The sequence below is a fragment of the Tiliqua scincoides genome, chromosome 4, assembly GCF_035046505.1.
Source record: "Tiliqua scincoides isolate rTilSci1 chromosome 4, rTilSci1.hap2, whole genome shotgun sequence".
Lineage (NCBI taxonomy): Eukaryota > Metazoa > Chordata > Lepidosauria > Squamata > Scincidae > Tiliqua > Tiliqua scincoides.
The window spans coordinates 84,618,766-84,640,789 of NC_089824.1; the positions used below are offsets into that span (position 1 = coordinate 84,618,766).

General features: G+C 42.3%; 1 protein-coding gene across 2 annotated transcripts in view; it reads left to right on the forward strand.

Annotated features, from left to right (window-relative positions):
- PIGN (phosphatidylinositol glycan anchor biosynthesis class N) overlaps positions 1 to 22,024 on the forward strand; it is a 102,345-nt gene that overhangs the window by 21,650 nt on the left and 58,671 nt on the right. For both annotated transcript variants that reach the window (XM_066623851.1, XM_066623852.1), the window contains exons 8-14: positions 1,911 to 2,027; positions 3,096 to 3,136; positions 3,927 to 3,986; positions 4,782 to 4,874; positions 10,241 to 10,296; positions 18,440 to 18,518; positions 20,104 to 20,283. In XM_066623851.1, the coding sequence (XP_066479948.1) occupies positions 1,911 to 2,027; positions 3,096 to 3,136; positions 3,927 to 3,986; positions 4,782 to 4,874; positions 10,241 to 10,296; positions 18,440 to 18,518; positions 20,104 to 20,283 (626 nt within the window). The remainder of the gene's footprint in view (positions 1 to 1,910; positions 2,028 to 3,095; positions 3,137 to 3,926; positions 3,987 to 4,781; positions 4,875 to 10,240; positions 10,297 to 18,439; positions 18,519 to 20,103; positions 20,284 to 22,024) is intronic.

The following is a 22,024-nucleotide window of genomic DNA, read 5'->3' on the forward strand; positions in this document are numbered from 1 at the left end:
ACTATTTTTAGGTTCTTCCCTTCTTCTGCAGTGAGATGACCATCTTTGTTCCTTGTGTAAGAATAGGAAGAGCCCCCAGACTGGTGGTGGAACACATACTTTGCATAAAGGAGATCCCAGACTGATTCTCTGGAATCTCCAGTTCAAAGGCTCTTGGATAGTAGGGCTGCGAAGATTGTCCTTGAGATTTTGGAGAGCTGGTATTGGTCAAATAATGGTCTAGATCAGAGGTGCCCAAACCCCGGCCCGGGGGCCACTTGCGGCCCTCAAGGGTTCTCAGTGCGGCCCTCAGGGAGCCCCCAGTCTCCAATGAGCCTCTGGCCCTCTGGAGATTTGTTGAAGCCCACACTGGCCCAATGCAACAGCTCTCAGCGTGAGGACGACTGTTTGACCTCTCATGTGAGCTGTGGGATGAAGGCTTCCTCCCCTGCTTGCAGTTTCACATCTGTGATGCAGCCATGTCAGCAAAGGAAAGGCCAGCCTTGCTTTGTGCAAGGCCTTTTATAGGTCTTGAGCTATTGCAAGACCTTCATTCATATAAGTTCATCTTTAATATATTCATTTATGTAAACTTATGTAAATTTATTCAAATTTTAAATGTAAACTAATTTTTTTCCCCTGGCTCCCGACACAGTGTCAGAGAGATGATGTGGCCCTCCTGCCAAAAACTTTGGACACCCCTGGTCTAGATGGACCAGTGATCTGATATTAACCAGCTTCAGAAATAGGCTGATGAACCAAATGGCATGGTCTTTTGCACTGACAAATTAACATCCGTAGTTTAGTGTCAATCCTCACCAAATCTAAAGGGAAAGTTTTGAGTAATAATAGGGCAGCATGATTCACAACATTATGGTACTGGCTAAGGTCATGATGATTCATTTTGTTTTGCTGAAGGTTAAACCACATGAGAGGTGCTCTGTTTGGCTTTTTGTGTGATCAAACGTCCTGCCATGACAGTGGCTGATACGGAAATTACTTTGAGAGGGACTAGCGTTGTGATTGACAAATGAGAATTTAATGTGATAGATATGGAATTTCTGTCTTTGCTGGATAGGCATGCATTTATTAAACATGATCCTTTTCTTCAACCTGGTTTGAAGAACCTATTAAAGTGCTGATGAAAATTGATTGGTCCCTTTAAAAATAAAGCCTGCCTTGAAATGAATCTCTTTCTCATGAGATGGTTTGGTACTAAAGGATGTTTTCATTGACAAGAAGTTACTTAAAAAAATCAAAGCTCCCTGATTTACTAGATTCCTTGGTAATCCTCATTTAGTAGTGTTTCTCTTTGTTTTATATACTGTAAAGCTACTTTTTTTTTTTTTAAAGGATCAATTTCTGTATGAAAAAGGCAAGGCTTGAACTTGGTTTCTGTTTTGTTGGGGATGACACTACTCATTAATAGTGAATAGTGGACGGAGCTTGGAGTATAGTTTGTTGCCTCTTATACTCTCATTGTACTGCTAGCTTTCCCACCCATTTAAGGAGAAAAGACTGCAGCTATGACTCGAGAGGACTGCATACAGAGCAGTTTGGGAAAAATTGATGAGGTCATTTTAAGAAATCAAGAAACCTTTGAACGACCGAAGGTGGTAAGAGAAGCAAAGATCCCAGACAAGGATATTATTACATATGGGTAAAGATAACATGTTCAGGGAAAAGTCAAGAAGGCTTTTATTAGGAAATATTGTGCTAAATGTAGTCATAGGAACTATTTTAGGTAAAACTGACTCCCTAGTCCTCCTTTTGAAGTTCTTCAGTGGAGAGCCCTGAGTAAGTACACACTTGTTTTAAAAAGTACCATTGTTGATTGTTGTCCTAAAGTGTCTGGAGCAGGTTTGTCCAGAGCAGAAAGTCCGTAATTGTATAATAAGGTAACTTTGTCTTGGTTTTTGTTGTGTTTTCAGGGTCTCATGGGGCCAGTCACCCATCAGAGACTTTAACACCATTAGTTGCTTGGGGAGCGGGAATCAAGTATCCACAGAGAGTTTCCTCTCAACAATTTGAAGATAAGTTTTTGAAAGGTAAATAAGATTATATATGCAAATTATAGTTGATCTTTTCTATAAATTTGTTAAAGGTCAAACTGCTTTGCAGTCTTAACTGCCACCAGTGAGTTGATATATTTTCCTCAGAAAATAGGAAACCGAAATTTACTGAAGGCCACATGTCTGTTCATGGTTTCCATGGTTTTCAACGCAGATCTCTCTGGAACAAGTACAACATTCAAACCCCCCACCCTTGTCCCCAAATGCCATCACTAAATCTATGTTTGAAATTCAGATATCTGTCAAAGCTCAAATGTGCAGCATTTTCCTAGGGCACCCAGGCAAGTTTAAAACAAATCTGTGATCCTGTATTTATTTACTATGAAAGTAAGTTCCATTGAACTTGGTGGGGCTTATTGCTGAATAAACCTGTTTAGGACTGAGCTTTGAGTGTAGTAGGACAGTGGATGGAAATGCATTTATGACAGAAGGAATAGTATCTATACACCATGTTCCCAAAGAGCTCAAAATGCATTGCATACATTACTAGTGCAGAATGCGGCTGCCTGTGTCGTTGCTGGGGCTGATCGGTTCGACTCAGTTGGGCCACTGCTTCAGCGGCTACACTGGCTGCTGGTTCATTTCCGGGCTGAATTCAAAGTGCTAGTTTTGTAAGCCCTGTACGGTTTGGGACCAGGGTATTTGAGGGACCGCCTTCGTCCATATAATCCTACCCATATAATCCTACCTATAATCAGATCATCTGACGGGGCCCTTCTGATTGTGCCCCACCTGTAGAGGTGAGGGTGGTGACTAGGAATAGGGCTTTCTTGGTGGTGGTGTCCCATTTATGGAACCCCTGGAATTAAGAACAGCTCCCTCTCTGGAGACTTTTAGGTGGTGCCTCAAGACGTTTTTATTTATGGAAGCTTTTAAGACGTTTTTATTTATGGAAGCTTTTAATTGATACTGAGAGCTGGTGCTTTTTAATGATTTTTAATTGTCGAGATCCTGGGTGTTTTAATGTTTCAGTTGATAAAATGAATTATTTTCCCTGAAACTTGGGTGTGTGTCACAAATTGCCATTTTCTTATCTTTGTATAGAGTGGAAGCTGGAAACTTGGAAGCGACAAGATGTCAACCAGGTATTAAGTTTATTTAACTTGCAGTTTATTAGCATTTCTTTTTGCTATCACTGAAGCCATACAGACAAGACAGAACTTAAAAATGGTAGTAAAAAAAATTTTCTTTGAAATTATAGCCAAATATTTGACTTGTAAGTTGAAATAAATTTGGACTATTCTCTTAACCATAAAGGGGAGATTGGGAGTAGGCTGTGGAGACTACTAGTAGGCTGAAGGAAAGCCTAATGCTTCCATCCTGCTCACATCCCTTTTCTGTGCTACTAACAAATTCCCCTTTCCCTTTCATCTTTTCTTTAACCGTGGTATAGTGCCTCATGGCTATTGACATTCTCATCAGGAGAAAATAATAATCACATTTTGTAACTAGGATTTGAAGTGGGTTTGCAAAAGCTTGTTATGTGGAAATTTTGGTTTATCCCACAGGCCATAGCACAGCCACAGCACCATGTTTAGAAGAGTGGAAATGAGGTCTGCAAAGGACCATAGCTCTAGGGTTTCCCTGCCTCCAAAACAAGCTTGTCTTCTCATCCCCCCCCCCCAAAGCACTGAGCCTTTCTTGTTCCTAGATCCTTCTGTTCTGTTTTTCTTCCACTTCATTTTGAATTTCCTAAAAACAGTACAACTTATCCTGCCATCACTTAGACACAGGCATAGTTATTTTGAACTACCTGAACTCTTGTAAATTACCTGAGCACTTGTAAATTTGTGTAAATTTTAAGATACAGACTTTTTTTAGGTGTTTATGGTAACAGTGTGTAAGCTTTAACTTGAGATCTTGTTTGTTTTGTAGGCTGATATAGCACCTCTGATGGCTTCCCTCATTGGAGTCCCATTTCCCTTGAACTCTGTGGTAAGCAATATGCTGGTTTTTCTCTTGGAGATAAATAGGGAAGGAGAGTCATTACTTGATTGAAATTGCTCTTGCGTCTCTGTCTACCTATCATCGACATGCACCAGAGAAAGAGAGAGAGGAAGAACTAGATGTTGGTGAGAAATAGGCTAGAACCCTTCTCCCTGACATCTGACTCAAAAATAATTAAACCAATATAACTGGAACAATGGTGAGTAAACCTCTTAGACAAACTGAAATGCTTCTGAATAATCTTGTACCTTTATTCTGCTTGGTAGGCAAACATATAATTGATTAGGAATCTTTAAATTTTATACTCTGAGAATTGTGTGTGCACTAGGGTGGTGTGTGACCTATTATATTGCAGAACTCCCCTTTTCTCATTTGATATGTGTCATTTTCACCCATGATTACTGCCAGAAGAGCATGAAGCTTGGGCATGGATAAAAAGCCATTTTTCCCTGTTCTTTTTCTTCCACCTAAGTCACTTTTCCAAATCTATGCTTTTGCAAGCTGTCTATTTGTAACACTGGAGCAGCAAACTCCAGCAAAATTACAGTTCTTTTTCTATGAACTGGAACTATTGCTGTTTAGTGTCAAATTTAGTACCCTTCCACACTGACAATGGCCATAACCATGGCCATCACCCATGGTGCTGTGATTCGGCAGAGGAGAAAAGAGTTGATATTTTTTTTTAAGATTGTGAATCCCTTGGGGACAAGACTATTACTATGTATAAAAATAAATATTGTAAACTTCCTTTGGACATAAATCTGAATTTTGTTCTATTTTCAGGGAATTCTGCCTCTGGAGTACCTGAATAATTCTGCTTACTTTAAAGCAGAGAATATATTTACAAATGCTGCTCAGATTCTTGAACAATTCAAGGTAAAGAAAGTACAACTCAAATGCAGGCATTACCGGGGGGGGGGATGACGACGACGACGGGGTCCCCATATCTGCAGTTTCCTGAGCTCTGCTCCCCTTGCTTCCAGAAGGTGTTCTGAGCCCTGCAGAGGCTGCTGGGGGGGTGTGTCCCCTGTTATTTACAGTTTTGCTTAACCACTGGGGATTCTGGAACGTAACCCTCACAGATTCATGTACTTTGCCAGTACATGTTCAAATCAATACTTGCAATGAAAAGTAGGTTTTAAAATTCCTATGACGTGCATATGTTTACATGTTTATGACCAATGTAGAATAATAGAAAATCATGAGTTTACCTTAAGATATCAAATTTTTTAAAAATAAGCCATCGTGGCATTAGGGAAAAATTAGCTTAAATCTCCTTTTACTGCAGCCCTTTTTACTATAACCATCTGATACAGTGCTTCAGTTATGGGGGAAAGTGTCGATGGGGAGGACCTAAATGAAACACACAAACCATAAACGATGTTCTCCCCTGCCCAGTTTTAGCCAAATCATGGCTATCATGTAGCCTTCTGAAATAGCATCTAAAGGGACCAGGTCCCCTTCAGCCTCCCTGTTATCTGTGCACCGTTCTGATACTTTTTGCTGACTTAAGCAGGCATCTGACCATTTCACGGTAATTGTGGTGCTGTACTAAGAGACAAAATTTAATTTGTGTCATATTCTAGCTTGCCAGTGTGAATAGATGCCAGCGAAAGCAGTGCCTTCTAATAGATTGGTAGAATTGTTCTGGAATGTAATTTGATCTCTTTAATGTCTGTTGCTGACAATTCTCAAAGTACTTTGCTGGCATATGTCCTGTTGAAGCAAATGGGGCTTGAATCATAAACATTTGTGGAGTTAGGCTTTGTGTTTCCTCTGCAGCTGGGAAGAACATTCCCATGCGGATGTGTGCATGCAGTTTTTGCTACATGCTAAATAAAACCGAAAATGAATCGCTCTTACTTTCAAGTTCTCATCTGCCAGATATTACCTGGGTAAGGTGTAGGACCTTATACCGTCCATAAAAACAAAAGCCTATTATGATTATTTACTTCTGGAGACTCATAGATCCAGAAAAGTTCCAAGATACTTTGGAGGATTTATTAGTCACTCTGCTATTGTCTCCTACATTTCTGTCCTGGTAGAATTTTGGAATAAGCTGCTGTCCTAAGTCCTGTTGCCATTGCTCTCTGGCATAGTCTTCTGGGACAGCAGATCCTGGTCCCCTCCATGCCTTTTACTACCAGTGCAGATGATTGAGAAACTGTTTTCAACAAAGGAGATGGAATGCAGGCCAAATAGAGCTCCCTGGGAGGTCTATGCTGTGATGGTGGAAAGGGTGCTTTTCTTTCAGCCATTGCTGTATCAGCAAGACATCAGAACTTTTTTGAGATGGATAGGCAGTTGTGGCAGACTTCCCCCTCCCCACTCCCAGGGCAAAGGTCCGCAAAGCTGGCCCCCCCCCCGACTCTGGAGCTTGACTGAGCCTTACACAACTGTAGGATTGACTGGACCACAGAAAACTGGAAGTGCAGTTTCCAACCAGTGAGGTTTCCCAAATGGTCCTGGAGGCACACGGACCCACGGCATTTGCCCCTTTACCCAGTGCTAGGTGCACTGTTGATGGCCAGCCCAATCCTAATCCCAGCAGTGTTCAGGGCTCCAGCAGTGCTGAAATGGCTAGTGCTGGATCCTTTGGGTGCTGTGCTAGCACCAGGAGTTTCCTTGGAGTAAAGGAGCGTTTGCTCCCTTACGCTGAGCTGGGTAATGCAGTTACGGTGCCAATGGTCTTTTTAGATCTGTGCCTGCTTTTGAGCAGGCACAGACCTGAAGAGGCCTGTGTTGGGCTACCTGGGCTAGCAGGGAGCACAGGATGTGGCAACAGTTTGCTGCTGTCTCCGCCTCCTCCTGGGCCCAGTTCTCCCTTCCTTCCTCCCCATTCTGCCACTCCCTACCTCCCCCCACCCCAGGAAGTCTTACTGCCAGTGGGTGCTGGAGGAGCATCATCCAGCTATTTATGTGACGCTGTGGTCCAGTGCCAGTGGCCCTTCCTCCTCTGGTGCCACAGACATACCTTACGATACATTTGCAACACCCAGTGCTGGAACCGGAACTTAGCGCCAACGCTTGGACCATTTAGGACTGGGCCCTAATTCAGCCTTCTTCCCATTGCAGTAGCTGTGGTCCTTCTTTTGCCTGTTCCAAGTCCTGATCAGTCTGTTAAACAGTTTCCTGTAAAATCACATAAGCAAGCATTGAAAAGCACATTTTCAACCCTTGTGGTGGTGGGAAAACTTGGCAATTGTCAACATGATAAAAACAATATCTAAAAGCTTTGATCTAAAAATAAAGAAATAAGCTACATCGAAGATTTTTTTTAAAGTTAAAATTCATGACGCTAATGACCCAATCCTACCTGCTTGGTATGCTGGCGGACCCTGCTGCTTGCCAGTATACTACTGGGAAGCACTGCTGCTAGTGCAAGGATGAGGAGGTTGTACCCTAGTAGACAAGCCACTGGCAAGGTTCAATTCAACCCTGTGCAACCTGCTTTCTACTTCCTTTGAAGACCTAAATAGTCTGCGTTCTAAGTAATTAGAGGAAGATCTTTCATTTGTTCCATTCTGATCATGAACTACCCAGTTCTATTCCGCTCTGCTCCTTGTTCCTTCTATTACAGAAGTTAAATCTGTAGTAGCATAGAGTGGGGCTTTTTTGTGGTGGTGCATGCATTGTGGAATCTCTCATGGTGAAAACTGCTTTACTCTTATTCTGGATAGTTTCCTCCAGCATGTAAATACATTTTTAGCTTGTAAAGTCTTCCCTTTATGAATTATTAGGCAGTGATTAGTCACTATTGGTGTGCTATGCTGCTATTAATTACAGTCTCTTTATTTGCAATATTTTTAATCAATAATCTGACTCAACGCTCCCCAGGACCTGCTTGGAGCTAGACTTGGCCCCACCTGAACCTTCCGGAGGTAACTGGAGTGCCACTCTAGGATCTCTGGAGGCTTTACTGAGGCCTGTGGAGGCTGTGCGCAGCCTCCACAGGCCTCAGAAGAGCCTCTGGAGGTGACTGGAGCACCTGAGGCTTTCAGAGGCCTTTCAGAGGCCCACGGAGGCAATGCGCAGCCTCAAAATGGCCTCAGGAGGTCCTAGAAGGGCACTTCTGGTTTTCGCCAGAAGGAAGGCTCTGGTCGTGGTCAGAGCTTGGTGGAACCCAAATTTCACATGGCTTGGTTTCACGTGAAAGTTGGTATTTGCATGGGTTCCAGGAACGGATAATGATGCTCCACCTGTATTGCTGTATTTGTACTGTTCAAGATGGTGATGTACAGTTTATTTTCATGTTTTCATTGTGTTTTTGGTTTGAGCAGTTTTGAAAATCACCATGAATATTTTAAATAGAAAGGCATTAATAAATTAGAAAGCTTGGATCTGATTCCCTGGAAATCTTATGCAGAAGCTTCTGAGATTTCTCAAGTGATTGCCTATGTACTTTTAAGTAACATTTATGCAACCTATGAAGGACTAGGTAGTTGGAGAAAGACAGAAAGGAAAGAAAGAACAGATTCTCAAGGGAGCTGAATTCATTGGTTAACATATTGACCTGTAATAAGGAATGCATTTGGAACTGAGTTCTTACTATGGCATCTTGCTTAAGTCAAATGTGCTGTGTCAATGGAACCCAAAGCCTAGAAAAGCAACAAAATCAGGGTGAAAGAAATTATCATAATCCCTTTGATGTTTTTTCTGTAGACAATCTAGTCTAGTCTAACACAGAGATATGTATTTTTCAAAGTCATAAATAGTGCCTATAAAATGGTAATTTTAAATTTTTAGACTCATTTGCAAGTCTCATTTGGGATTTGGACCTGTGCATTCACACTCACAAACCCCAAAGGAACCTTGCTGGCTTTCATGTTTTTCCTCAGTAGCACTGTAGTAGATTGAAGGAGTCATGGGGTCAGCATGGATGGATGGGCTAATCACAGGACTGTTGCATAAAAGCAACACAAGGATTCCTTCACCACTACCCTCCTTTTCCCTCCACTACCCTGGGGGCTGGGGATAAGAATAGGCCCTCAGTTTGGCTGTACTTGTCATAAGAGGCGACTAAACAGCCACCGGGTAGATGGGACTCGTTAGCCTGGGAAGGCAGCTCATCTGAGAGAAGGAAAACTCTGATCCCAAACCTCCACTGCCTTGTGGCTACATCCAGTTATGGAAAAGGCTTCAGGAGTCAACCTTGAGGCAAAATCCAGAGCCGGAGTCCCTGAGGCAGTTCATGGCTGAACACAGTCACGTTCTGGCAACTCCTGTGACGCCGCTGGAACCAACCGTATTGGCTTCTGCCTTTCCATTGGACCATTTCAGCGACGTGGAGAGGGGGGATTTGCTGCATGGGTAACAGTCTATCCTCCATATCTACTTTACCCAGGCTTCGCGCACTGGAGAGGACACTTCCAGAACACTATTCAGAGCGTGATACCATAGTCTTCCAAGACTGAAGGATGCCAACAATCCTCTTTTTCATGCTAGTGCTTCCTGTGCTGCTGGTTTAGTGATAAAAGAGCTGGACCAGCAGCACATTAAACTCACTTGCGGTGGTCTCCTGGATCTCACATTAATACTGCTTAGTGGTATATTCTGCAGACTGTATTGAACATTTTTCCCTCATCAACTATAATTTTGTATTTGTATTCTTAATTATTTATCTGATGGGAACTGCAGTCTTTCCCACCTCTCTCAGAATGGGGCTGCTGGAACTATTCCTGTAAGTCTGTAAGTCAATTCAGAACGTCCCTTATCTTGGAGTGTTATGCTGTCTGTGGAATCAGCATGGAGATTATTCTCTCCCTCTCAATTCTGTGATGTTGTCCTTCAAAGTTGGTGAAGTCTTCTCCATTAGTGCCGGTATTTCTGGAAACAGGAAAGAAAACCTCTGGTTTAGAAATAATAAAATAGTAATTAGGTTCAGTATGGGTCAGAAGACCGATATGGTTCAGAAGAGAGGTGACTCTAGTTGATCTTCTAAGCAGTTGGGAACAGGCCAGAGGAGTGCCTTATTACAACCTAAGAATAGGAAGGCTTTTCTCATGTTGAGCATGAATTATTTATTTCCTTCCTCCTCCCTTGCTACTAACTTTGATTAAGTGTTTGAAACAAAAAAAACTGAAGAGCTCCATGAGATGTTGAATGTGATGAATGTAGAAGGCTGACATGTGCTTCTGTTTTTTGTTTTTGCTTTGAGCTATGTCTTGTGCTTAAGCTAAAATTATTTCATGTAAAACATGTTGTTAACAGCTTTTTTTCCCCTCCCCTTATTTTGTTTTCAGGTTAAGATGGCTCAGAAGAAGAAAACCACATTATCATTTTTGTTTTCACCATTTAAGTAAGTGCATTTGCTGTATGTTAAAAGAAAAAAAATTACTTTGCCTTCTATCATATACCAGTGATAAAAGGAACAGTAAATAGACAGTATCTGCTGGACTCTACTCTGAGATCAGCCAATTGAAATAACTGAAGACTGTGTGAGATGAACAGTGCTTGGTGGACTCTCGCTAAGGGGTCCATGCCGCTGTACGGACCCTATTGCTTGCTGTGCAGAAGTTCTTTGGCATTTCTGGACACACGGTGATGACATCAAAGGTTATTGCTAGACTTCTGGGTGTGCCAAGTTCTGGGTGGCAGAGTTTGGCTTCAATGGCTTTTGAGCTGTGTGGCTGCACTGCTCAAAGGGAACAATGCTGAGAATCAATATCCCAAATGTTTATAATCAGAGCTAGGCAAGGGCTTCCTAATTACTTACTAATTTGATATAAGATGGAAATAATTATTTCCAAAAAGGAATTCAGTATTGGGAAGACAAGTATAAAACTAGTAAAGCCCTTTGCTTCAGAAAAGAAAGGGACTGTATCTTGGTGGACAAGCATTTGCTTGCCATTCAGAATGTCCCAGGTTCAAATTCCTTCTGACACTGTGAAGAACTGCAGTCATTCAGTGTCAGCTGTGCTGAGCTAGGCGAGCCAATGGTCTGACTCAGTCAAGACAGTTTCCTAAGTTCTGAAGTAGGTCAGTACCAGTGCTTTATTTCTGACTTTTGTTGGTAGTCAGAGACAGTACAGATGGGTCACTGGTGCAAAAGAATGGTTCAGGAATGTGAACTGGATATGAAAAGGTGGAAACACTGAGTCAAGTGTTTATGTTCAACACCAGCATCGCTCCTATCTACTTTGTTCTAGACTAGAGTTTGGCAAATAGAATGAGGGAATTGGAGTCACTACTGCTAAATGATGCTTTTGCTCAAAGTAACCAACGTCGGCTACTTGAAGCCTAAGGGCATACCTGTGCTGCAAATTTACCTGCTCAACTGTCATGGTTTCTCTAAAAAGAATTGGGAAATACAGTTTAGTGACAGTGCAGAAAACTTTGTTAGAAATTCCCTATTCACAGAACTGCAGCACCCTCAGTTTTCTAGGATGGGGGAATTACCCTTAGATCAGTTTTACTCTGTTAGGTAGATATGGGCCCAATCCTAACCAACTTTCCAGCTCTGACTTAGCCCCAATGCAACCTCCAAGGTAAGGTAACAAGCACGCCCTTGCCTTGTGGAGGCCCCCTTGACTGTACCCCAGTGCAGGATGCAATGCACGCCACATTGGCGCAGCTATGTCAGTGCTGGAACGTTGGTTAGGATTATGCCCTATGTCTGTATTTAATAATGGCTCTGCTTCTGCCATATCTTTCTATTTCTATATTTGGATATCTCATTCTATCTCTCAGGCTCTGAATGCTTTGTCAAGATGTGCAATTTTACAGTTTAAAAGGCAATAAGAAAGAAACTGCAAGCTGCAAAATAGTGAATGTGAATGCAGATCTCTTCCCAGACAAAGCCAATGGGGGAAGTGGTGCCGTTACCGAATTCACATTCTGGGAAGTAGTTCTAGGATGCTAATTTGCTTCTTGTTTAATATGCTGACTGCTACTTCCTGTGCCCCCAGAAATAAACAAGCAGTATGGAAACATTGGAGCCAGAGAATTGGAGCTATGAGAATAAAAATCAGGGACCCAGATATTTCAGGATTTATGTAGTGCTCATTGGGCTTCATCTACACAATCTTAATAAACCTTGTAGTATAGATCAGGGGTGCCCAAACCCCGAGCCGGGGGCCACTTGCAGCCCTCGGGGATTCCCAATCTGGCCCTTGGGGAGTTCCCAGTCTCCGGTGAGCCTCTGGCCCTCGGGAGACTTGCTGGAGCCTGTGCTGGCCCGATGCAACTGTTCTAAGCATGAGGGTGACTGTTCGATCTCTCACATGAGCTGTAGGATGAGGGCTGCTTGCTGTTTGACATCTGTGGTGCAGCAGAGGCAGCGAAGGAAACACTGGCCTTGCTTTGTGCAAGGCCTTTTATAGGTCTTGAGCTATTGCAAGACCTTAAATCATTCATACAAGTTCCATCTCCAATATATTCATTTATATAAATTTATTCAAATTTTATTCCTGGCCCCCAACACAGTGTCAGAGAGATGATGTGGCCCTCCTGCCAAAAAGTTTGGACACCCCTGGTATAGATCAAGATGCAAATTAGTATGGAATGCCCCTTCTCTCCCAGGGAACAATATTTTATCTCCATGTTTCAGATAGGGCAAGGGCTTGCTTGGAGCTGAAGCTGAGAGCTGAAGGCCTTGCGTAAGGCCTTCAGATAAGTTCATGGCAGAGGTGGGAATTGAACCAGATGTTCCCAGGTTCATTGCTCACACTGTCAACCATAACTGTTCCAGGCTGTATTTATTATAGATAAACCTCTTAGCAGTCTGTCTGTTCTCCTTGGTGTTTGGTTAAAGTTTTAAGATGGCAGCTTTATGTGTATCTGTGGTTTATTGGGGAAGCTAGTGGCCTACTTCTTTTATTATGTGTGTTAAGCCTTTGCAATAAGAACAGGAGACAGTTTATTTTAAATTGTGTTTGTGATGATCTTCCCCTGCTTTCCCATTAAGCGCCTTTCACTTCAGAGTGTCTTGCATCACATGTTCCAGGCCTGCAGGTTAAAACTGCTATTCCTAGTTCCTGCTGGAATCTTCTGACTCTGCTGCAATGATGGCCAGAGGACTTGCTGCAGATTACTTGTTTTTCCCTCCTTCTGGCCTTTAATTGACCCCGATTCTAATTAACTTTATTCACATGCAAAATACATAAACATGCAGATGTGCCTTCTCTGTTTTCTCTTCCTAGTCTCTGAAATGCCAGCAGCATTTATTTTCAATTGGCTTTTTATCCCAAGAGGTTTATGTAATTCATCAGGGACACTGATTTATGGAAATAGACAAACTTTATTTTCATTTGTTAAAGTTTTCTTTTAAAGGTATGAGCCTGTGTTTGTGTCTTGTGTTGTCAGTGTCCACTTTTTCTGCTTCTCTGTTGTAAATATTAACATGCATATGCTTTCATTTATAAGAAACATTCCCGTGGCTCCCTAAAGAGTAACAAACGTTATTGTGGCATATGTTTGAATGCCCAAAGTGGTCTAGAAACTGAATGGGTGTGTATTATTTTATCCATGAATATGAATGAAATAAAGTACAGTTTGTACAGTGATGGTACTCCAAAAGTGTATTAGCCAGGACAGTGTGGTTTAGCAGAGAGAATAAAGCTTAGGACATGCAGCAAAATATTTCAAGGCTCACCTCTTAATGTAATCTTTTTAAAAACACAGTGATGCAATAGGCTATCAGTCTTGCTTTCTAAGGCTTTATTTCAGATGAGCAGAGAATTTCTGCCCTTCCCCCTTCATCAATACAAGTATTCATCAATACAAGTCTGCACAGAGATAGTCATCCCTCCCCCACCCAAATCCCCTAAATTCACATACTTTTATGTTTCCCATATAGAAGAGTAATACCTGTAGAAATGTTGCATCTTCACTTTTCTCATTGTACCACCTATAGTGAACCACACAGGAGTCTCGGAGATTTCTATCAGCCGTTTTTAACAGAATGGTTCTGTGATTACCAAACAAAAAAGAAAAAACAAGTGTTGCTAAAATTAATAAGTCCAAACAGACATAATAAACAGTGTCCATAATACTTAGCATTAATATAGCACAAAGTGTTCAAAACATTTTGCCAGGCATATTGGTCTATGGATACGAATCTCAAGGTGAGAAAGGACCCTGCTTCGAATTCCAAAAAATCCCTCTTTTTCAGGGAAGAGTAGATCTTCTCTGTTAATGCAGAAAGTCCCAAGTTCAATCCCTGGCACCTCCAGGTAGGGCTTTGAAAGATCCCTGCCTGAAACCTTGGAGAGCTACTGCTAATCAGCATCAACCATCATAATACTGACCTACATTACCCAATGATCTGACTTGGTATAAGGCAGCCTCTTATGTTCGATGGGCTATCTCAATAATCCTTATGAAAACCAAGTTGTGTGCCAGTCTTTTTGTTGGATACTAGCTGAGTTCGTGATAAGAGTTTCAGAAATACTTGCTGATTTTTAGAAAAGAAGGTTAACAATGTGCGTGTTCAACTCAGTTTAGCTTGTTTGGTCAAAAGTTCAGTCAGCACTCTGCTACGTGATGTTTAAATAGCTGCATGAGTCTAAAAACTAGTTAGCTGACAGTCTTCTTTGAAAATTCTCTTACCCTTCTTAGATCATAGCATGGGCTGGTTGGGACAATACTCTTGCCTCCCAGTTGATCCCATGCGATTTGAAGAGGTGTGTGCTCTTAACTTTAAAGTAGGTTTAGAAGCATGTGAAGAGGGATGGTGTCTGATTAAACTTCTGGTGCCCTTCAGAGAGAAAGATGAGGTATAAATCAAACAAGTAAATGAACTGCAGCCTCACCACATGCTTGAAGAAATGCACACAGAACTAAGCGGAGGGGATCAGATGGCTTTCATCATACTTGGTTGGTTCAGCAGCAAAACTGTTGTCCAAACCAACCCCTAAATGTGCTTCTAAATAACCATTTCTGCATTGTTACATTAGTAGAACTGAGGATCTCCCTTATTTGTTCAGATTACCTATAAGTGTATGCCCTGTGACACATTCCTTCCAGTTTTGCTAAAATGCTGTGACTTATTTATTTATTATTTATTTTTCACATTTTTATACCGCCCTTTCTCCAAAGAGCTCAGGGCGGTGTACATAGCTGCTCCCCTCCTTTTGTCCTCACAACAACCCTGTGAGGTAGGTGAGGCTAAGAGAAAGTGACTGGCCCAAGGTCACCCAGGAAGCTTTGTGGCTAAGGGGGGATTAGAACCTGGATCTTCCAGGTCTAAGTCCACCTCCCAAACCACTACACCACCCTGGTCCACCATACAAAATGTAGACTTTTTGCTTGCAAAAAATAAAAGCAAATTGCACATAGTAGTAACTTTTGTATGCACACTGACCAAAGTACAACTGGACTTAAATTCCCATGTCCTTGATTGATCCAGATAACAAAGTGAGACTCTCTGATTCCTGATGAGAAGGATTGCCCTATTGATTTTAGGTGTTCTCATTCTAATTGTGTATATTTACAGGCCAAAGTGCTCTATAGAATAACTTTTCTATGTCAGGGATGTTTGTATGGTTCATAAACAAGCTGTTTATGCTTGTTAGTTTGTTATGGTTTATGACTGAGACAAATTGACTGAAATGAACTGATGTATTTGCGTAAAAGCAGTTGTGAGCATCCTTGGAGCATGTGGTGCTATCTGCCTGACAGCACTCACTGTAGAACTGCTGTTTGTGGGGATGAAGTCATCCACATGGGAGCCTTTTTGCTTGGTCTCGATGAAAATGAGTCAGTCTTTCTAGCCCAGTGCCATCTACTTTGACTGGCAGTAACTCTCAAATGTGTTGGGCAGAGCCCTGCTGCCTGAAATAACTAGAGATGCTAGGGACTGAACCAGGGACCCTCTGCATATAGAGGTATATGCAGTATATGGAAGTTCCATCTCAAATATTCATTTATGTAAATTTATTCAAATTTGAAATGTAAATTCTTTTTTCCCCCCAGCCCCCAACATAGTGTTGGAGAGATGATGTGGCCCACCTGCCAAAAAGTTTGGAAATCCCTAAGCTAGATGGATGGATGGTCTAACTCAGCGCTGGTCAAACCCCAACTGAAGGGCCAGATCTGGGGTTCTGCCAAATCCTTTCCTCCCATGACCAGTACTCACAGTTCTGGAGAGTCACAGCTCTTGTTCCTAGACTGGAACAACGCAGCACTCTGGCCAGTTGCGTCAGGCGCAGTGCCTACTGGGGCATTGCACCATAGACACAACTGGCCAGAGCATCACCCAATTTGGGGACAAGAAGAACTGCAGCACTCCAGAACTGTGACTGCCAGGTAATGCATTTCTGGTGCACAGCGGTTGTGACTTTGAGCGCCGCTGGTCTAACTCTATATAAAGCAGCTTCATATGTTCCTACTGTCAAAATTCCATTAGGTGTGTTACATAGATAATTCTGTACATAGAAAACTGCAACTGCATACAAGATTCATTAAGTATACACAAGACAAAAGGATCCCACTGTTGGCGTCCTTCAGTCTCGGAAGACTATGGTATCACGCTCTGAATAGTGTTCTGGAATGGAGTGTCCTCTCTAGTGCGCAAAGCCTAGGTAAGGTAGATATGAAGGATAGACTGTTACCCATGCAGCAAATCCCCCCTCTCCACGTCGTTGCAATGGTCCAATGGAAAGGCAGAAGCCAATACGGTTGGTTCTAGCGGCGTCTAGCCTGAGTTGCCAGAAAGTGACTGTTCAGCCATGAACTGCCTCAGGGACTCCGGCTCCGGATTTTGCCTCGAGGTTGACTCCTGAAGCCTTTTCCATAACTGGATGTAGCCACAAGGCAGTGGAGGTTTGGGATCAGAGTTTTCCTCCTCTTAGATGAGCTGCCTTCCCAGGCTAACGAGTCCCATCTACCTGGTGGCTGTTTAGTCGCCTCTTACAACAAGCACAGCCAAACTGAGGGCCTATTCTTATCCCCAGCCCCCAGGGGAATCCCACTGTATATTCTCAAGAACATAAGAGCTACTGGAACAGGCCAAAGGGCCATCTAGTCCAGCTTCCTGTATCTCACAGATGGCTCAGGGAGCACGCAAAACAAGATATCTGCATCCTGGTGCCATTCCCTTTCATCTGGCATTCTGAAGTAGCCTATTTTTAAAACCAGGAGGTTGGTCATACCTTGTACCTTGGCTTGTAATCTTTGATTGACTCAGGGTGGATGCTTGCACATGGGTGTGTATTGAAAACATGTATTTTCCCTTTTTAATGATTTCTTCACTTTACTGGTTTTATGGGGGGGGCAGTGGTGTACCCTTCCCCCAGAAAAAATCCACACCTGCAGAGATGGTTGCCTCTTACCGGGCACTGACAGATGGACTCCCTGGCCAGGCAGAAATCTCTTGTGACTATGATAGTTGCTTCATTTTTATCACAGACTTGGTGTCTGAACTGTCAGGCACTGTCTTAAAAAACAAAACAAAAACGGAAGTCAAGAATGATGTGGTGGAAATATTAAATTTGTCAGATGTGCTCCCAGTGAGAGTAAGTAACATCTCATAAGAGACAATTTACAAGCCTTTGCACAATTAGCCTTAATGTTTAGTTACATAATTGTCTTTACACATGAATGACATGGTTATTTATATTCTTGGAACTAAGCAGCTTTTGTCTCATTATTGACAGTGCTTTGAAGCCCCTGTGATTTTAGAGGCTATTGTCCCAACCCTCGTGGGGCTTCTCAGCATTGCATAGGTGCAGTGATCTGTAAGATATTGTTAGCTTGAATTCAAGCCATCATTACATACACAATGATGACAGGTATTGATGTGTTTGGCAGCACTTAAGGTCTCTCTCCCATCCCTTCTCATAAATGATATCATAGAATTTTAGATGCTTTTACATATGTAATTTTCTGCTGTTCCACAGTTGTCGTGGTGCTCCATAACATTCTCCTGAGGCTTTGTTTGGGCAGTAAATCTCCTTGCTTTCCACTGCACTCCTTATCCCTCTAGAGATATTAGAGCTAATAAAAATTATATACGGTGGGCATTTGGTATACATGGGGGGTCCATTTCAGGACCCCCTGCAGATGCCAAACTCCACGGATAATAAAATCCACGGGGGTGCATGCTGGCAAGCTGGAAGTGCCTTTTAGTTGCATCTAGGAGGCCTTCTGAGGCACAGGGAAGCAGTTTGCAACCTCCCCACATCTCAGAAGGCCTCCTGGATGCTTCTAAAAGGCACTTCTGGTCATGTTTGGGATGTCCTCTGAAGCCCTCCAGCCACAGGCTTGGCATTCAAATCCATGGATGCCAGGCCCATGAATAAGAAGGACCCACTGTAGTACTTTTCTGTAAATATCATGTTTTTATTTTTTGTATCATATCAATCTATCAGTGAAAACTTGTCTAAAAGTAATTGTGACCTGCCATAATAAAATAGATCCAATGTATTAAAAGAGGTCTGTTCTCTTATGCCTCTTTCCCCAAGAGGGAAATAAAACTGCTTTTTCCTGTGTGTTTTGCTTAGGTCTCTTTTGGATTCAGAACAGATTGACATTCTTAGAAAAGCAAGGACTTTTATTCAGCAAGAAAAATATGAGGAAGCGGTAAGTGAACAAGTGAGAGTGATCCATGGCATTCTGTTATGTTTTAGGTTTCAAGATTTTATTTTATGAAGCCATCTGATGTTTTTACACTTCATCCGATTCAACTTCCCTCCCCCGCATGTGTCATGAATCAGTGAAATACATAATTTGTCTATATGATATCCAAGTTTGCTTTTTATCATTATTGTTTGTAAATATCTCTGTCTGTAAGATTCTAATCTACAACTTCTACTGCATCCCATGGAGGAGTTTTGGCTGTTAGAGGTCAGCTCAGGGTAAGGGGATACTTGTCCCTTTGCCCTAGGTTGAGCCCCAGCAGCCCTTGTGGGTCAACTCAGGCCTGCAGCAGCTCGTTCACTGTCTCAAGGCCGCGTTGCCCCAAGAAAATGGATCAGGCCCAGGAAGTGGGTTAGGATTTGTCATGTGCTGCCACCACCAATCCTGCCCCCTCCCAGGCTGATCCACCCTCTGCCCTGTTCCACCCACCCTTGCCCTCCTCCTGCCCTTTTCCACTCCCTTCGAAGTTTTGCCTGCTCCAGCATATCTCTGACAATCCACTGGCATGCATGGGAAGTCTCCTGCTTTTGTAGCAGCCATCATTGCTGGAACACATGTTCCGCCTGTGATAGCTGCAGGCTTCATTCTCCAAGTATGTCATAATAAGTATTCCCTAGGAAATAAATGTATTTAAATTCACCTAAGAGTAGTTCATATAGCCCATTCCTAAGCATTCCAACTTTCCAGTGACAATGCAGCTGTGCCAGTGGGGTGGGAGAACACAGAGGCCCCCTCCCAGGTAAATGTTTGTTCCTTTTCCTCACAGCTGCATTGCAGTTGCATCTGCACTGGAAAGTAGGCTAGGTTTGGACTTAAAGACGAGATGGCTAGCAGAGCTCAATCTTGTTCAAAGCATGAAGCAAGGCAAATACATAGGAAAAACAGGAACAGTGTGTCTTATGTCTTCCCCATGGCCCAAATGTCTGTAAGAAATAGGGAATTGATAGGTTTAAGACTATATGCTTTCAGTTTGCATAATTCTGTGCAGTGTCTCACAGGTAAGTTGACTGAGTTTTTGGTGTCAGAACTCAAATCTGGGGAGGATTCTGCACCTGCTGCTTGAAGAAATATCTGACAGAGATTCAGTCCTGTGCACCATAGCCAATCTCTGACCAAAGGAGGCAATGGCATAAGAAGCCTTCAGAAACAACTTTTTAAAACTGCAGTAGGCCTGACCTCCTACAAAAAATTTCCAGACCAGGCTTGCTCTCTGGTCTGAGCAACAGTATTTACTGTTTCAAAGATGAAAACAAAAACTGGATGAGATTGAGGAAACGTTAATATTTGTTTATCCCTCTCCCCTGTAAGTAGAAATACTGCTTGGGGAGGACAGTCTTCAGTGGACGAATGGCAGGAAGTGAATGTGTTAAGCAGTCCTTGCAGCTGCTTTCAGTTGCAACCTATGAGTCTGCTTTTTGTTAAAATACACATGCACGCCCACATCATGGGGAAAAATGTCTCACTGTGCATATTATAACTAGCTCTAAAAAATTGCCTCTTTATGCTCTGAAGTATTTCCTTCCCATAGGTATCTCTTTGCACCAAGCTGATTAACCTTGCTTTGGAAGGCCTCTCCTATTATCATACGTACGACAGATTTTTCCTAGGCCTCAGTGTCACCATGGGTTTCGTGGGCTGGACATCTTATGTGATTCTGATGATTATCAAGGAGCATACCAGTATGAGCAGGACTGTTACAAAAGATGAGGCAAGTTGAAGTGTGTTACTTTTCTGACCTCTGCTTGCACAATATGTGGCATTTTATGTGACAAAGGGCGCAATCCTAACCCCTTATGTCAATGCTTTCCAGCACTGACATAAGGGCAGTGCAGTTCTGAGGTAAGGGAACAAACATTCTCTTACTTTGAGGAGGCCTCCTTCAGTGCCCCCCAACTGCAGGATGCAGCACATGTCCCATTGGTACTGCTATGCCAGGGCTGGAAAGCACTGACATAAGGGGTTAGGATTGCGTCCAAAGTGTATATCTTTGCAGGACTTGCACAATTGAAGTCATCGTGCTAGCTTAACCAGGGCAATGGGGTTTTAATCAGCAGAGTTTGTCTAATTGCTGTAAATGTTCTAAAAGATTATGATGAAAAGGCTGCCACCTTTCTTTTTAATGCATCTCACATTTAATATAATTCTAATGATTAACATTAAGTGAACATTCATTTCCCAGGGTGTCATAAATTTTTAAAAATGAAGTAAAAGTGACCTAGTTCTCTCTCTTTCTCACACCCTCTCACCTAATGTGTGATTGTTAAAATGTCCTTAGATTATGCCACTTCAAATTGCAGTTGGGCGATCATATGACTGTGCTTCTCCATGAAAACATTTCCTACATATACAGACCTGTCAAATCCAGATGAAACTGGGTTTTGAACTTTCCTCATGAATTCTGTTTGCATGTAGATATACAGTATATAATATTAATTATAATTGTTTTATTTATTGTAATCTATTTTAAGCTGCCAGGCACCCTATTGCGGGGAGAAAGGCAGAATAAAAACGTTTTAAATAAATCTATGAGTACTATTCTACTATGCAATAACTTTCCCAATCTGCCTTCAGGATTTTTTGAGGGAAAGGTGGCATATAAATAAAGGAATACTAATGGTTTATTTGCTGTCATGCTTCTGCTTCCATTTCTTCTTTTTTTTCAGCTTGTCTCCTCATTTTCCTGGTAGTGTCCATCATTTTTTTATGGAATGTCCTTCTTCCCTCTTCAGAGGAGTTAGAGCAGATTTTTATGCGCTTCAATAATTTTGATATGAAGTGCATAGATGGGGGGCAGTAACATTTACATGGAAGTATGAAGTTGCTGGGGTTCTGCACATTCTGGAGAAATTCCTTCCTTCCTTCCTCTTTTTAAAAACAGGACCAAATAGTGAAGTATGTGTGGTGTTTGGAAAAATAACTAAGTACATGCCATTTGGTGAAAATGTTCTAAACGTATGTACGGGAGAAAAATTAGATTTTCTGTGATGAAGGTGCTGCCTGCTTACCCTTGAGAAACCTCAGGCATACAGGAAAGTCAGACGCTTCATGGCTTATAGGCCATGAAATTAGCACCCTTGCTATTACATTCCTGGCTGGGAAGTTTTGCAGCTGATAGATGAACACAGAGAAGGCCGTTTCCTTCAAATCCTATCTTTTCCATGAGTCTCTTGCCTTAATCCTACCGGAAGATGATCAAAATGCATGTAATTGCATTTGCTTACCTTCCCCCCTTTCTGCTCGTCCCATTCCCCTTCTCCGTGGTCTTTCTTACTGTTCACTCTTCTCTTTTTTGTTCTCATCACCTACTCCACTCATCCACATTTAGAGATAGCTGCCCATGAAGGCAGGGACCTACGGCAGATACTCGCCTATAAGCCGATCCCACAGATAAGTCGAGGGCAGGCTTTGAGCGGAAAATCATGGCATTTTCTATGATCCTCAGATAAGTC